The following is a 17,819-nucleotide window of genomic DNA, read 5'->3' on the forward strand; positions in this document are numbered from 1 at the left end:
AAGTTATTCTTACCTCTTTAAAGCACTTTTGAGATCTAAAGGCAAAACTGACCTCTCCTTAATTTGGCATTTGATATACTGATATCTCACATAGTAATTATTTTTTTAAGTCTTGGCAAGAAAAAACTTGATTTTCTTTAATCTTAACCTATAGCCTAAAATTAAGAAAAGCAACTAATAAATATTGAGTGACATTACTAAAACGTGCTTGAATGTGCACATATCATTTATTTAATTTAAAAATTTTTTTGAGATATGTAAGACAGTGTTGTCCTTCTTTTACTGATGGCTACCTTTATATATAGTGTCAGATTTCAAGATTGTATTGACTTTGAAAATGCCTTGGATTTTACTTTGATATTGGTAATACTATTAAACTATATCCTTTCTACAAAATCCACATTCTTGGTAGAGTTGAGTGTTCAGATTATTTATGTATATTATCTCACATCTAGATTAGACTTTGGTCATCTACATGGTTTGAAGCTGAGGATTTTTATAGATAATTTAACATATGTACATTCTTATAGAAGTGACCGTGTCTAGCTTACCCAAAGTTTAGTAATATAGTCTTAATATTAAAAATGTCTTTTCTAAAAATTGTTGCAAAATTATAAAGTTTACAGAACCTTCAGAATACTTTTCACATAATAAGCAATTTGCTTCATCTGGTATCTTTTGTTATTTCTTTTGTTTTGATTTTGTTTATTAACACAGAAAAGCTTCACTGGCCTGAGCAAGAACTTGCTAAGAAGTCTATTCTAAATGCAGAAGAGTCCTTGATTATTGGCAGCAAAGGAAGCATTTCACATTTATCTCCTGGAATACTAAAGGACATTTTCACAACTGGAACCAGTAGTTACAATGTCCTACTACAGAGCAAAGAGGAGAAAAAGCATCATTCACAAAAACAGTCTTCCTCCACCTACTCCAAAAGATGTAGAAAACCCAGCAAATCTAGCTCTTCACGTAGTAAAGATCTTCGCAAGATGAAAGCCCCAGTGCCTGTGATGAGCAGTGATACTTGGTACTGCCTAGAAAGGCAGCCTGCTGTTTTTGTCACTAGTTCAGTGTCAAGTCCTGTAAAGTTTACACATGATATCTCTGTTACAGGAAACAGCACAGTACTGCCACCTAAACCCAAAAATGAAAGAAAGGTCAAGCGACGCCACTTCTCCACTCTTCCAAAGCCAAAGCTGCAGCCTCAGCTGTCTAGAAGTTTTGAAAAAGGAGATGACTTTTCTGGAAAGAAATTTTGTATACTGAGTGCTATAAAGCCCACCAACTTGGAGAAAGAAAAAGTGAGATTCTTTAAGTCTGACTATACCTACAATCCTCAGTTTGAATATGCTAATCCTTCTCTGCCAAGTGTGTTAGCCAAGCACAGCAACGCAACTGACCGGTTTCTTAAGCAGGTAAAATGCTACTTCAGTAGTAGTATTTCATTTTATGTAATGAAAACAATTATTTGCCATCGTATAGAAAGCCAAAAATGTTGTTTTAAAATATTCCAATTATTTATAGTTAACTCCCATCCAGGACATGTAAATATGTGACAAGAAATCTCCAGGTGAGTGTCACAGTTCATATGTAAACTACTTTGCACTAATCAAAATCTATAAAGAATCTATTATATAGACGTTGTGTTAGGAAGCAACTATATTAGGAAAAAGCTTCAGATTCTGGTTCCAAGCTTTCATTTGGGAGTTACAAACTTATGGCCCATTCGTCAGCCCACAGACAAGTGTTTGTTTTCTTTTTGATTTTGAATGCGTTAGATGGAGCATGCAGTATCTCTGGTTCTCCCTGTTATATTACATTCTCAGCTTGCTTAGGCCCCTAAAGGCATTTTGGGGACTAGGCTTGATACTTGCCAAAGAACTTTTTAATGCTTTACTGAAATTGTTAATAATCATCAAATATATAAGTACTCATTTAAAGAAGAAAATAATGGAATTTAAAAAATTATCTTCAAGCGTAGCAAATCACGATGTGGAGGATATAAGCAACACTTTCCAAATTGCTCAGTTTAGATACTTAGCACACAGTTTTGTGTGTTAAGGTCTTAATAAACTTCAAAATCCACTTTATTGGGCTTCCCTGGTGGCACAGTGGTTGAGAGTCTGCCTGCTAGTGCAGGGGACATGGGTTCGAGCCCTGGTCTGGGAAGATCCCACATGCCGCAGAGCTACTAGGCCCGTGAGCCACAACTACTGAGCCTGCGCGTCTGGAGCTTGTGCTCCGCCACGAGAGAGGCCGCGATAGTGAGAGGCCTGTGTACCGCGATGAAGAGTGGCCCCCGCTTGCCACAACTAGAGAAAGCCCTCGCACAGAAACGAAGACCCAACATAGCAAAAATAAATTAATTAATTAATAAAAACTCCTACCCCCCAACATCTTCTAAAAAAAAAATCCACTTTATTTGAGGAGAAGTTGGCTGATGTTTACCTTCAGGGCACAGAGTTGAGATCATAAAAGCAGACTACATTTGGTTAAATTAATTTTGTACAGGTTTTTATAACGCATTAGGTTCAACTTGGCTTTGTCAGTGATTGAAAATCTGTAGGCTAGGTGAAGCTGCGTGATTCCATTTGCCTTTGGCAAATGCCCTATTTTAACATTTTGCTGCAGTGCAAGTTCTTTGGACTTGCAGCCAGCAAATTTTTTATTGTTTGTTATAAATTACATGGAATCTGACCAGTCTTTTAAAGCCATTATGTAAAGCTTATTCTAAGATTAAAACAATTTTAATCTTGCTATTTATTTTCCTTTGTTAGAAAAAGCCTTTTCTACTGCTGCTATTTTTTTGAAGGTACACCCCCCCTTTTTTTTAATTGGAGTATAGTTGATTGACAATGTTGTGTTCATTTCAGGTGTACAGCAAAGTGAGTCAGTTATACATATACATATATACACTCCTTTTTAGATTCTTTTCCCATATAGGTCATTACAGAGTATTGAGTAGAGTTCCCTGTGCTATACAGTAGGTCCTTATTAGTTATCTATTTTATATATAGTAGTGTGTATTACATTCCCTTTTTATTGAAATATGAAATTGTGCTAAACACTAATAAAAAGGTCAGCTATTATTTTGGCAGTGATTTTATGATTTTTTTTCTTTTTTTGGTGTGGAAATTGCAATTGATTGAATAGGGCTTTCACTCACTTAAAATTTATGGTAATTATAAAAATCCTATTTGTTTTTTTCCCCCTCAATGCTGAAAGAGACAGCTGAGATTTCTTTACCAGATTTCTTTAATTTGGAGTCCTACTGCAAGCCCTACCAGTTGGGAAAGGGATTTCCCACCATTAGGTCAAAATGAATGCTCTTTCATTTTCTTGGATGGGAGTTAGGAAGCATCAGCAGCTCCAGGGATTGAGAATTGACAGTGCTTGGTTTCTGGCATCAGCAGCTCCAAAGATTGAGAACTGACAGTGCTTGGTTTCTGGCTCTACAATCTTTATTTTAACCCAATTCCAGCTTCTTATGCTTGGGTTGTTTGAGGCTTCTAAACAGCACCAGCAGTCCTAGCTGGCTGGTACTTCAATTGCTACCATTTGGGAGAATGATTGCAGCAAATGCCAAATGTACTTTTCAAACCACTTTAATCAAATAAGGGAGATTTATCGGAACAAGACCCCCATAAAATATGCTTAAGTTCCTACTTAGCATCTGAATGAATTCTGACATGATACATCCTTCCCCTCCCCAGCTGTGAAGCTAAAGCAGCAGCTTCAGGGCTGGTTTCAGGATTCAGAAATGCACACAGAGGGGCCAGGATGGCTGAGTAGCCCATTTGTCTCTGGCCTCCACCCTTGAGGCCTTGCCAACCCCTAGCTGACAGTCTCTCAAGTTTCACGATCTGGATCTTTCCAAGGCAGGCAATCTATACTGTTGTTGGAGAGTGACCGCGGTCCTCTTTAGTGTACAGATAGGCAGAACAATGCTAAATCCATGCAGAGATAAGTCTACCATAGTGGAACTAAGGTAGTGCTCAGGTCCTGGTCATTCCTAATTGATTGCCCTGTCAATGTCAAGGAGTTCCAGGACTCAGTTTTTTTCTGGTCCAGGCAGTAGTTTCCTCAGGAGGCACTTAGGCCCTTTAGGTGGTTCAGAGCATCTAGCATGGGCTGCAGGACTTGAATATAACTCCAGGTGGAGCCTGCTGAACCCTGCTTAGCCTCTTGCTGGCAGCCATGGTGGGCCTCAGCTCCCCAACCCTTGGGACAGAAACTGAAAATGTCTGTTTTCTGAGGTTGTGGACCTTTGCAGGAAAGAGTGCAGTGCTTCCTGGATGCTGAAGAAGGGATCTAGGATGAGAGAATGCTGAAAGCTGTCCAGCGTCAGGTGCCTGCTCACTAGTGGGTCAGAAGTAAATCCTTAGTGGCACATTTGAGCAGTCAACTGGCAGCCAGTACACTTTCTGCCTTATTTCTCTGTGACTGACCATCCTGGGAAACCTAGATATAAAATCCGTATGGCCTTAGACCCAGCACATTGTTGAACAAGATTGGAAGTGAGAGATGAGAAGGGTCTTCAGGGCAGTGTTGGGAGTCCATGGCAGTATTTCCAACAGTCAAATGGAGATTACATATTTATGGATAAAGCCAATGGGTAGTTTAAATGACTGATTTTCTACCTCTAGCTGGAATCGTGTCTCATTGTAGATTATGGCTAGGATCCTGCTAACTGGAAGCCCTGATTAGTAGAGTGATATTTAATAACATATGGGAAATAAGTCAACTTTTGTTTGGCTTGATAAGGTAAAGTTTGAATTATGTTCTTATTTGTTAACAAAACTGGAGCAGTGGGGATCATTAGTGATTGGTAAATGGGGAGAGAAGGAAGACTTTGCTGTGTTGGGTAGGGACCCTGGGCTGAGGCTACCCCTCTGGCTGTCAGGGAAGAAAAGGTAAAGGGGTGCAGAAGGAGTTAACAGAACAAGCCTGAGACTGCCATCCTTAGAAAGGCCTGCTTGCAAGATTAACCTGTGCCTGGCGTCTGGGAACTTGACTGGTAAACAGTTTCCTACACTGAAATAAAACTTACCCTAAATGATAAGAGTAGCTTGCTGTGCCTAAATTGTGCAAACAGTATGTTTTATGTTAAATACTTCTTTTCCTTTAGGGAGTCTGGAATTTTAGAATGTGCTAGGCATAGGGTGCTTATGTGACCAGCTGATAATAAAAACCTTGGGCAGTGAGTGTGTAATAAGTTTCCTTGGTAGACAAATCTTTACATGTTCTTACAACTCAGTTGCTGGAGAAGTTAATTGCATTCTGTGACTTCATTGTGAGAAGACTCTTGAAGCTGCTTCTTGTTTCCTCCAGACTTTCCTGGATATCAGAAATGGGGAGTGGTGGGCTTTAAGTTGATTTTTTTTAAAGGCATTTACCTTCAGATTTTAAAAGAAAAAACTCTGTACTGTCCAAATAAAACATCTCCATGGGCTGTATTAGTAGTCAGTTTGAGATTCCTGATCAGTTACAAGGTCTGGCTTCTTACAGCTTTGTAAAGGGCCATTGTGTTGCACCATTCCACAAGGTGCCATTCACAAATTCAGCCTGGGGCTCACATTCATACAATAGAGTTGATGTTTACCATAAGCATGGGGTTCTTCTTCCGCATTATAATACAGTACTCCTCTAATACTTTTTAGTTGTGTGATATTTGTCTTAGAAGTTCAAGTAAATTAAATGTATGCTAAGTTAGAAATGTTGCATGGAGGGTAGCTGGGAAAGAATGAACAAAAAAAGCATACGTGTTTTATTATGAAATTGTTCACACTGCCTTTTTTTCAGGACCCTTGCGCCTTTGTTATTCCATTAAAATTGCTTTGAAATTTAAGGACAAAGTCACATGAACTATCTATATATGAAAAATTATAACTAACGTTAATAGAGTGCTTAATATTTGCTTGTTACCCTGTATGCTGTGTACTTTTCACCTATTATGAGGTACAATACTAGTAGTATCTAGAGAAGTGCAGTCGCTTTCTTGACTTGGATCTTAAGTTGCAGAACCAGGAGTCTTTCTCAAGCACTCTGTTGTCTTCCACACAAAGGTATGTTGGCAAACTAGCTCTCCATTTCCGTGGTATAAATACTTCCACCAGGACCAGTTTCAAGCAATGTAACATCACTGTCATGCAAATTAATAAAAATTCAGTCAGCTCTGACGAGACAGCATGGCTGGACTCCAGCTTACCACTGTTTCACAAAATGGTTTCAACCAGGCTTTTCTAACCCCAGTGCACCCCCTGCACTCAAAGGGTACCAGGTCAAAAGAGCCTCACTTAGCTGGCAAGGATGCCTTTGGTAGAAACTGATTATAGGGACTTGGAAGATTTTTTTTTTTGCTCTTTGTGATACACCTATGAAACAGTGATTATTAATTACTGTCTTTTGGAAGCTTTAAGACAAGCGTATTTACCTTCTTCCTGTTCAGGCACCCATCCTCATCTTTCCGCTACAGCTTCAATCTCAACTCATAGTACATAGTTATTTAGTGCCTTAGGAAGAGTAGCAAAGTTAAAACTGGGTGCCTAGTCTGTAAACTGAGTAAATATTTGAAAGAGGCAAATATAAGGATGCCCCAAAAAGGCTGTCCACAACGTTGTAGGTGGCTAATTTCTCTCTTCATGCCCCTTTGAGTCTGCCAGGGAACAAAGCAGAAACATCCCTTCCATTACAGCTCCCGCAATATATACCTTTTCTCTGTTGACCAACGTCCTCATCATTGCATTTCATCTATTTCCTTTCTGTTTCATGTGGAGTATACACAACCAAGTATTGACAAGAGGGTTAAGATTAAAATTAGGTATTTTCAACTGAAACAAAATAATTAAAAAGAGCTTTCAAAAATTTCTTCAGTGAAGTAGTATTCCCATTGTTTTCCTATTCCTAAGACTTTATATTTTTCAAAATAGTTATTTGCAAATACAGTTTTTGATTACCCATATTAATGGAAGGAAATATTTGTATGAATTAGCTAAAATGGAAAAATTATTCCCTGTTCCCTCCCTATCAAATAGTTCTCATCAGGGCAGTCATCTTAGCTTGCCTGGTGTGGCAATGCTGTACCAGCCATAGTAAGTAGGAAACACAGCAGTAGCAAAAGCCACAAACAGTGGCATGAAATGGAGATTGTAGAAGGAAGTGATGTTTAAAGTCCACCATCTAAGTGAAAATAATCCACCGAAGTGATTTATAAAGCAGAAAGCTTTTTGAAATCTCTTATTTGGTTCCAGGCATCTTATATTGTAACCTCTGGAGGAAAAGATGCGGTTAGGAAAGATGGGGGATTAAGTATTGAGGAATGGTAGTGTAAAGAAGAACAGATGTTAGACTTGTAGTTACTAGAAGAAATGTGCAGATATATTTGCGAAAAAATCGATGTCAAAAACATACAGTAAAATATCTTTTTCATCTTTCCATCTTAGCATATCAAAGCACTCCTTAAAGATGTTCTTGTTAATCTTTACAATATCTTGAAATATAACCCTCTTAGCCAATAGAGAAATGGGTCTTATAGCTGTTTGTAAGAATTACTGTCTTAAATAAGAGGTTTGTTAGACTTGTAAATGTAATTAAGAAATTCAAGAATTGCCTTCTTTTAAAAATATTCTTTGACTTATGATTGATTTTTAGGACTCTTGCTCTATAGGAGAGAGATGGACTCGATCTCTGAGGTTTCCCTTGCACGCTATGTTACAGAATGTTTCTATTTTTATTTTTGCCCCCATGCTATGTACTCATGTAATCATTGCACAGTGTCTGCTTCATTTTCCCTATATATATATTGAGGGAAATAGACTAAATGATCCTTGAGAGCCCTTTCTAGGACCACACACATCTCTCCTAAGTTCTGTGCCCCAAAATACTATGGCTAATCAAATCAAGATTCCATTTCATGTCATACTATGTATCCGGTTGTCATGTATTTTGTAAAAACATTTAGCTAACCTTCCACGTTACATGTTAATCACAGAAAAGCTCAGAGTTTCTGCCAGCTGTGTTAACTGAAAATTCTTTTACTTCAGACATCAGTGCTTTATTAACTCAACGTAATTGGCAGACATTTTGGTTTGTTAAAATTAACTTTCCAAATGAAGTGAAACTTGTTTCTCTAACTACAAAACCTAGTGGAAAAAAACCATTTCAATGCAGTTCTTTCTACAATGTATATTGACCTTGACAATTCAGGTGTATACTTTTCAAACTGAGGTTACTAAGACAGTAACCTAACAGCTGAAATGTAAAGAATAACCAAGGAAATCAGGGTGTGAGCAAAAAAATGTTTTATCTTAAATTCATGTGAATGTCACATTAAACTTCTCAATGTATCTTTATTCTAATATAGAAAAATGTAAATTGCTTATGGACTCTCTGGCAACCTGTCTGTTCTTCCCCAATGTGAGAAACTGAAACTTAGTACTAACGTATTACACATTAACATTATTGGTTTGTAAAATTAACTCTTGTCACCAAAAGTCCAGTAGCATCCTGAGGGGAAAGCACAGACCAGGCACCTTCTGGGAAGGAGAGTAGTCATCAGGAGCGCTATATGACTCAGAGCAAGCAAGGGTTCCAATGGCTTGGAGACATGAAAAGTCATAATTTTACCAAATGCAAGCATATTGTCTTAATAAAACTTTGAGTATCGTAAACTTGATTTCTTATAAAAAGATATGTCCACAAGTGAAACAGTATAGTTGGAAAGCAAGATGCAAGAAAAAGTTCGTTTTTTAAAGGTATTTGATGTCTCTCAAAAAGGCCATTTCCATCATAACCATATTATTTAAGAATTAGGATATTACTTTATATTAAGATATCCTACATCTACTTAACTAAAAAAACTGTTCTGCTTATGTAATTAGAGTATCCTAAATTTCTTTATTACTGAATGGAAGTTAATGGCCCATGCTATCAAAGGTACTTGATAGAGTTATTGTAAAATCTCAGAGGTATTTAGAGAAAAGAACTCTAATGTCAACTTTTTTCCTGCATTGAAACAACGTAACGCATAACATTCTGTGGCATAGCATTGCATTTTCATTTATAGAGTTCAGATATTCAAAGTAAATACCAAGATGGACCAACTTTATTATGTTAGGAAATTCTGATTTTCTTCCTAGTTAACAAACTTTATACAGCTAGGGTATCTCAAGGGTGACATACCTGTAGGGTTTGAGCAGGGATCATAAATGATTGCAGGGAGCTGGCTGGGCACAGTAGGAAACTAAAACCCAGCAGTTATCTAACTTGGGCTACAGTTTGGGTCTAGTGTTATCATACCCTCAGAATTTTTAAGAGAAGGTAGGTAACCTGAATCTTATACCAGGTCTTCTAATTTGTAAATGTTGACAGATAATTCAAACAAACGTTGTTCAGACCAATGAAAACCTGTTTGTGGGCCACATTCATCCCTTGGGTTGCCAGCTTGCCACCTCTGACCAGATCTATTAAACATAAGCTCTGTTTTATTGAGGCCAATAATAGCATAACATAAAGACTTTTAAATGTGATCCTCAGAAAATAGTGTCTTGGTTTTAGAGTTTATAGTGAAAATGGAATAGGTAGTTCATTGTTATATTAAAATGCATGCATAATAAATACATAAAATCACGTTGTATTCTAAAGCAAGACAAGTGTTCATTTTCCTTTTTTGATAGAAATGACACAATTGGAAATCAGATACCTTCACTGATAGCAGTATGTCTTTCTTTAAGGCTAAGTTTTATTTATTTATTCATTTATTTATTTATTCTTTGCTGCGTTGGGTCTTCCTTGCTCTGCACGAGCTTTCTGTAGTTGCGGCGAGCGGGCGCGTCTCTTGTTGGCGGAGCATGGGCTCTAGGCGCGCGGGCTTCAGTAGTTGTGGCATGCGGGCTCAGTAGTTATGGCGCACGGGCTTAGTTGCTCCATGGCATGTGGGATCTTCCCAGACCAGGGCTCGAACCCGTGTCCCCTGCATTGGCAGGCAGATTCTTAACCACTGTGCCACCAGGGAAGTCCAAGGCTAAGTTTTAATTGTACTAGTATTGCAGGTATTTTGTCTTGGTAGACCTCAAGTTGTCCAAACAGTGAAGGGGAGGGAAAAGCAAGCCTTCTTTAAACTATACCTCTCCCTAGGTGACTTGATTTTTTGTTTAGCAGATCACAGACTTTTCCCAGATACATTAAAGCTATAAAATTATTTTGAGTTTAGTACATCCATAGTAGTTGTGTGTCTTAAACTGGAGAAGTGAGGTCATTTCTTAACCTAATAGCAAGGAGGATTTTCTTACAGTCAGAGATGGAAACACCCCAATCAGATTGTATGTCCTTGGAAGAAGGTATGACCTTGATGACTCTTTGAAACAACACTTCATTGATTTGCCTTTGAAAACTTGCCTAACGTGCACTCTCAGGTTCTTTTCTTAACAGGGTTTTTCCTCCAAAACAGTTTGAATGTCTGCTTCTTCCTTGTAGGTAGTGAAAAAAGAGTTTGCAGTACTAAGCTATTTATGAATATCTTCTCCTGGTAGCAGTTACCCTATCACTTTCCCACTTATCATTGTATACATCCAAACTATCCCCAACCCTGATGACACAAATGTGCAGAAAAGGGAAAAGAGAATGGGGGGACGGCTGCAAGTGACATTTTTCTTTGTCCCACTGTGTTCTTTCATTTGTTCCGTCATTGAAGGCAGACTCAATTTCTTGAATCTATTTCCTAGGTTCTGCATATGTAGAATATAATTTATTGAAACATTTTTCTCTTTATTATAATCTGGTCATAGCTTGCAGTCTGTCTTATAGAAAACTGAATTACTGGCAAAAGTGTTTTTGCTTCAGTTTCTCCTGCTCTCCACATTGCTGTCAGTGTCTAAGGTACAAATCTGATTGTGTCACTTTCCTTCCCGAAAAACTTTAGGGCTCCTCATAATTCAGGATAAAGTCCAAAATCTTTATCATGGCCTACAGGCCTTTCATCTTTCATGATCTGGGTCATGCTCAGGTTTCCAAAGTCAACTGTATACTCCCACAGCGTCTTGTGCAAATTATCTATCATGACATTTATCACACTGTTATCATCCTTAAGTTTCTTTTTTTGCCTTTACCATTAGACTAACCTCTTTTATAAAAGTGTATTTTATGTTTTTCAACTGTTCCCAGAATCTAGCAGAGTTCCTAGCACTAAATGAATGAGTCTCCTGGTTCCTAGGCTGGAGGTATAAGAACTGTGTTTTCATTTTCTTTGTTTTGTGTATGCTTTTGACAATATTATCCCCTTTTACCTGGAATGCCGTCTATTTCCTCTGTGCCCCCACTTCAGTTTACCTTTCTCTATGTTTTCACAACACTTTATTCATATATCCAACAGAGTATTGTTAAATTATGTTAATTTCAATGTAATCTCTGTCTAATGGTCAGACAGGGACTTAGATTCTAAAATATATAAATAAAAGCAGTGATTGGCACAGAGAAGGTAACCATAGAGATGAGTGAATGAATGATCCTTATTAATGGTATGCTAGAAATTTAGTGAAGTAGTCTGCAAACAGTGGATCCAAATCTGTGGCTCAAGCGTCAAGTTCAGCTTGCACATCTCTTTTTTGGGGGGTGGGGGTCAGCTCAGTGTTTTTTTAAAACAGTGGTATATAAGGATGCTCTTCTGTTTCCTCTCCCGGATGTCATATACTCAGTAGCTTTACAGAGAGGTTATTGCTTGCAGCTGAAGGTATTTGAGTGTGTAACAACTGCTCTAGTGTCCCATCATTTTGTGGCTACAGTACCTTAAATGGAGGCCTAAAGACCTGATTGAGTAATCCAAATCTTTATATACCTAGTTTGCTACCAAGAAGAAATAGCCACCATTGAAAAATTCATTCAATATTTTGAATTTTTTATTTCATTCTGAGAATCTCAAAGTACCAGAACGTGTGTGTACCTCATCCTTGTCTGAAGTAAGCATTTTCAAACTGTTCTGAGGAATACTGCATGAGAGAAAGATGGCCATATAAGGTAGAAAACACAAACTGTTATATTCACCACATGTAGTATCATAATAAAGGCTTAGAAGAGTCTTGTTTAACTTTGTTTAGTCCAAACAAAGTCCACATTTGGCCATGGGACCTTTTTAAAAATAATATCTCGTCAACCACTTTTCCAAAAAAAAACAGTTTGGAAAACACTGGCTTAAAGAAAAGGACTATGTGATCTAGGGGTTATTCAGTATTTGGGGGGTGAAGAGGGTCAGAGTTCTAGATATTAGAATTTACTAAAAATGAGAGAAATGAAGGAGAGGGTTGCGATTGAATAGAGGTCAAATCAATTACCTTAAATACTACATACAGTCATTTGGGAAACAGACTATAAAACACATTCATAGTTTCTCTTTTTCTCTCTCTCCCCGCCCCCCGCCCGTCGTCTTTTACTCTCTCTCTCTGTCTCTGTCTTCATCCTCACACCAACCCTGTGAGGTAAGTAGCACAAAGATTTTCATCTCCACTTTGCCACTGAAGAAACTAAACCTGAGAAAGGTAAAATGACATACCTAAGATCACACAGTCAGTAAAAGGTAGGGCACCAACGTAAAACCAGATCTTTTGACTTCTAGTCTTTCCACAGTATCACCCAGACTCATATCGTATTAGTGTCCCTATTGTATATAGTTTTTCATTGAGTGAAAACTGCATTTGAAAAGGGAAATAGGTTTTTAGCACATGACTGTGAAGCGGCTTGTGATTGATGGTCAGATTTCCAAATTGCTGAACAGCAAACAGAATCAGCAAGTAAACCAAAAGTAGATTACTAAACAGTGTTGAGATTTTTCAGAAAGTTTGTTATATCATACAAGACAATGCTGTAGGTTTTATATCAAGATTTTTCCTTTTCTGAATTGGTGGTTTAAATATTACACTGTGCTGTTTGATTACTATTGCTTTTTTAAATGATGGCTTTATGAGGATATAATTCACATGCCATGTAGTTCACCCATCTAAAGTGTACAGTTAAATGCTTGTCAATATATTTAGGATTATGCAATCATTACCGCTATCAGATTTGAGGAATTTCATCATCCCCAAAAGGAAACCCTGTATTCATTACAAGTGACTCACCACCAGCCCCACCCCGTTCCAGCCCTAGACAACCATCAATCTATTGATACTTCACCTCTCTATGGATTTTTCTGTTCTGGACATTTCATATAAATGGAGTCATATGATATGTGGTGCATTGTGACTAGCTTCTTTTACTTAGCATGTTTTCAAGATTAATCCATATAGTAGCATGTATCAGTGCTTTTTATTGTTGAATAATATTCCATGTATGTATATTTTAGATTTTATTTATCCATTCACCAATTGATAGACATTTGGGTTGTTTCCACTTTTTGGCTATTATGAACAATGCTGCTATGAACATTTGTGTACAGATTTTTGTGTGGACATGTTTTTAGGTATCTTGGGTATATACCTAGTAGTAGATCACGTGGTAGTTGGTCATATGGTAGGAGATCATAGATCATATAGTAGTGGGTCATATGGGAATTCTGTGTCTAACCTTTTGAGGAAGACTCTTTTCCAAAGTGACTGCATCATTTTACACTCCCACCAGCCATATATGAGTTCCAGTTTCTCCACATTGTTACCAACTCTTTTTTTTTTTTTGGTCAACTCTTGTTTTTATAGCCATCCTAGTGGGTATGAAGTGGTATCTCGTGGTTTTGACTTGCATTTCTCTGATGACTAATGATGTTGAGCATCTTTTCATGTGCTTATTGGCCATTTGTATATCTTCTTTGGAAAGCTATTTGGATCTTTTGCCCATATTTTAATTGGATTATTTGTGTTCTTGTTATTGAGTTGGAGTTCTCTATATATTTTAGATATGTCGCTTTCAGGTATGAAATTTGCAAACATTTTCTCCTGTTCTGTGGGTTGTCTTTTCACTTTCTTGATGGTGTCCTTTGAAGCATAAAAGTTTTTAATTTGGATGAAATCCAACTTATCTATTTTGTTATTTGTACTTTTAGTGTACCAATCTAGGAAAGCACTGCCTAATCCAAGGTCATGAAAATGTATGCCTCTGCTTTCTTCTACAAGTTCTATAGCTTTAGCTCTTACATTTAGGTCTTTGATCCATTTTCAGTTAATTTTTTGTATATGATATGTGGTAGGGGTCCAGTTTTATTCTTTTATTTGTATCCAGTTGTCCCAGCACCATTTATTGAAAATAATTTGATTACTCTTGTTTTAATAGAAGAAAATAAGAATGCTTCAAAGTCATGAGCTGGCAGTAACATTGTGAAGAATGCTGATGTTCTGTTTTGTGTAGCATTATGTATGACATCGAGATCTGGAGAGAGATAAGACCATTTCATTAACACTGAACAACTGCTCATTTTGCATTTCTTTCCTCTGTGCTTCAGGTTTGAGTTCTCTGAAAATCAATTTGTTTTGATGCCTGTAAGATATACAAAGCTTTAAAATATTCTCTTATAAAAGGAAGGATTTAGGAATGATTGGTGAGCAGAGATAATATATTGATTCATAATTTAGCAAAAATATGTAATCTTTTTGGTCCAATGTTTTTAAAAAGGTAAAAGTATGTTTGGTAGCCTGTTTCAATCCATTTTCGGCAAGAAACATTATCCCACCTGATAACTTGTTCTTATGGAACTCAAAAGTAGATTATATTATACGATTTTCTAACATAGTGATGGAGGAGTTGGATAATTAGGAAAATGGAAAAGTGCAAAGTCAGATTCATGCAGACTAGGGATCCAAGACCTGGACAGTAGGATAGGTATATATTAAGATGTTCTGGTTCCAGGAGTTTTAAAACTGATTAGCGAAACTGTTATGTTGCATCGCTTACTGTTTATATTTGTTATTCTTAGATATAGAAGGAAGCAGAGAATATATTTGATGTTGATGGATGAATTGGGGCTAGATTTCCACATGGATGAGGGAAGTGGCTGCTTGCTCGAGTAGACCTCAGGAATTCAGTTCTGTCTACCAGCAATCTGCTCTGCCTAAAAATCTACCATAGAAGATATTTTTTGAAGTTTTAAATATTTTCATGTGTTTCCTTTTTAAATACAAATACTCTGGAGAAGGGATATCAATGACTAACTGGCAAGTGGGAGAAGGTAACTAGATAGTGAAAAGAAAGGCCTGGAGATTCCAAAGTAGAGGGTACTTAGACAGTTTTATATTTTCCAGTTGTAAAAGAAATATGTGTTTAGTGCAGAAACTTAGAAGAGTATGGAGAAGAGACTAATTATTATAATTCCACCACCTCTAGGTCACGACTTTTAACATTTTAGTGCGTTTTCCCTGCTGTGTATAAAATAGATAACTAACAAGGACATACTGTATAGCACAGGGAACTATACTTAATATTTTGTAATAACATATAAGGGAAAAGAATCTGAAAAAAAATAGATATGTATGTGTAACTGAATCACTTTGCTGTATACCAGAAACTGACACAACATTGTAAATCAATGATACTTCAAGAAAAAAAAAAAGGAAAATACATTTTAGTGTATTTTCCTTGTTCCATGCCTAATGTTGATGGTTGAGTTAGCATACTTTTGTTTACATGTCTATATTTTTTCATGCTGTTAAAAGCTGTCAGCGTTTCTTTTTTGTCAGCATTATTTTAACTGACTGCATATATTTCATTTCATGCAATGGGTATACAGTAATTAGATTAAGTTAAATCTTTAGGTTATTCCTCTTGTGCTTTTAAATTTCATAGGAATAGTTTTGGTAGTTGTCCACTCCAGGGGAGCTTCTTGCATAGATCCTGTGGGAAGGAGGCTACTCAGTAAGCTGTGCAGTGGAGGCACCTGCTATAATAGGCCTGCCCCAGCATTAGAGTCAAAGGAGGAGGACCACAGCTGAACCAGTTATATGGGAATTGTTCGTTCCTTCCTCCCAGCTGTCAATATACTGAAGGGAAAGAGAGGCTGTGAAAATAGGGGAGAGATGAGAAGGAATCAAATCACTGATTATGCCTTCTTTTCCCAGTGAAGGTTCTTTAGGCCTCAGGCCAGGCTCTGCTTAGGGGAGGGGAAAGAGCTTTAACTGGATATGTGATTTATGTTTTAAATTGGGTTAAGTTAACTTGAAATGGAATTTTTTTTTCTTTTAATACTTGAACGTTTTTGGAAGTTAAATTGGTTAAGGTTTATTTGAAGATAAGAAAGGGATATGCTGGATGGCAAATCGAAAGTGATGATTGGGGAATTCCCTGGAGGTCAGTTGTTGGGCCTCTGGGCTTTCACTGCCAAGGGCCCGGCTTCAAGCCCTGGTCAGGGAACTAGGATCCCACAAGCTGCAAGGCACAGCCAAAAAAAAAAGTGATGATTAGTGTAAAATTATCAAGCTGCGGGCTTCCCTGGTGGCGCAGTGGTTGAGAGTCCGCCTGCCGATGCAGGGGACACGGGTTCGTGCCCCGGTCAGGGAGGATCCCACATGCCGCGGAGCAGCTGGGCCCGCCGTTGAGCCTGCGCTCCGCAACGGGAGAGGCCACAGCAGTGAGAGGCCCGCATACCGCAAAAAAAAAAAAAAAAATTATCCAGCTGCTGCTTGTTTGAATCTCCCACCAAGTAATATTGGGAGATGTAGTTTTCTGATTAACTTAAATGATGACATTAATGGAGAAGAGCGATCTGACGTAAAATTTATTGCCTCTTAAAAGTGTTAACCATGCGGAGGTGTGTGAAAGCTTGATTCTTAAAGTGATACAGATATGATTCTCTGAGCTCTAGGGGGAGAGGGTGGACTCTTTTTTCCTGTAAAAAAACAAACAAAAACTTGTAAGGAGATGTGGGTCAAAGGGTACCAACTTTCAGTTATAAACTGAATAAGTTCTGGGTATCTAATATATAGCATGATGATTATAGGTAATAATAGTATATTGTATACTTGAAATTTGCTAAGATCTTAGATGTTCCCACCACATTAAAAAAATGTAACTATATGAGGTGATGGATTTGCAAATTAACTTGATTGTAGTAATCATTTCATAGTGTATACACATATTAAGTCATCGCATTGTACACCTTAAACACCTGATTGTAGAACCTAAACATATACAATTTTTATTTGTCAATCATACCTCAGTGAAGCTGGAAAAACTGACTTTTTCCTTTGCATATTGTAAACCATTTTGAAAACTTCTGTATAGTGCAAATAATTAAACATCAGTGCAACACACTATCCCTTCTCAAACATGAGCATGAGATCATGTAGCCTTTGGGTATACCCTTCCAGGCTTCCTTGTGCCTTTTTAAAATTGCTTATTGCCTTTTTTCCCCCAAAATTGAGATCATACTTGTAAAAATTTTCGTGGCCTGCAAGAGGTTGCATAAGGAAGCAGAAATTGTTGTAACACAAAAATGTTCACTGATGAAGTAACCACTGAACATTCCTGACTTCTCTCTTAAAACTTGAATTTGTTCACCTATCCAACCACTGTCTCTCTCTCTGTGCTGGGGTCTATTTAATGCAGATGGATTGGGAAGTCAGTGAAGGATACTGGAGATCTGTGTGGTCACTGACAAATTTGTCTAGGTTGGACCAGTTGAAAAACTAATAAAGAAAAATATCTAGAGATGACAACAGGATGGGTACTTCAGTGAAGAATGACTGTACATGACATATTAAGATAAGCTTTTGGGAACATCCACGTAGCTCTCATGAAGGATTGCTGCCATGATGGTGCCATGTAAGTCACGCAATGGAAAATGATGTGCTATTGCATATCATTTTGACAGAAAAATTACATCCCCTCCACAAAAAAACTCACACTATTTT

The 17,819-nt window shown here is 37.5% G+C and overlaps 1 protein-coding gene across 2 annotated transcripts in view; it reads left to right on the top strand.

Annotated features, from left to right (window-relative positions):
- The window catches only part of MATCAP2 (microtubule associated tyrosine carboxypeptidase 2), a gene marked incomplete at both ends in the record, with an annotated part of 89,111 nt that overhangs the window by 29,449 nt on the left and 41,843 nt on the right, over window positions 1–17,819 (top strand). For both annotated transcript variants that reach the window (XM_082661444.1, XM_082661445.1), the window contains one exon: window positions 718–1,415. In XM_082661444.1, coding sequence (XP_082517570.1) covers window positions 718–1,415 — 698 coding nt within the window. The remainder of the gene's footprint in view (window positions 1–717; window positions 1,416–17,819) is intronic.

The sequence above is a fragment of the Grampus griseus genome, assembly GCF_964374135.1.
Source record: "Grampus griseus genome assembly, chromosome: 9".
Lineage (NCBI taxonomy): Eukaryota > Metazoa > Chordata > Mammalia > Artiodactyla > Delphinidae > Grampus > Grampus griseus.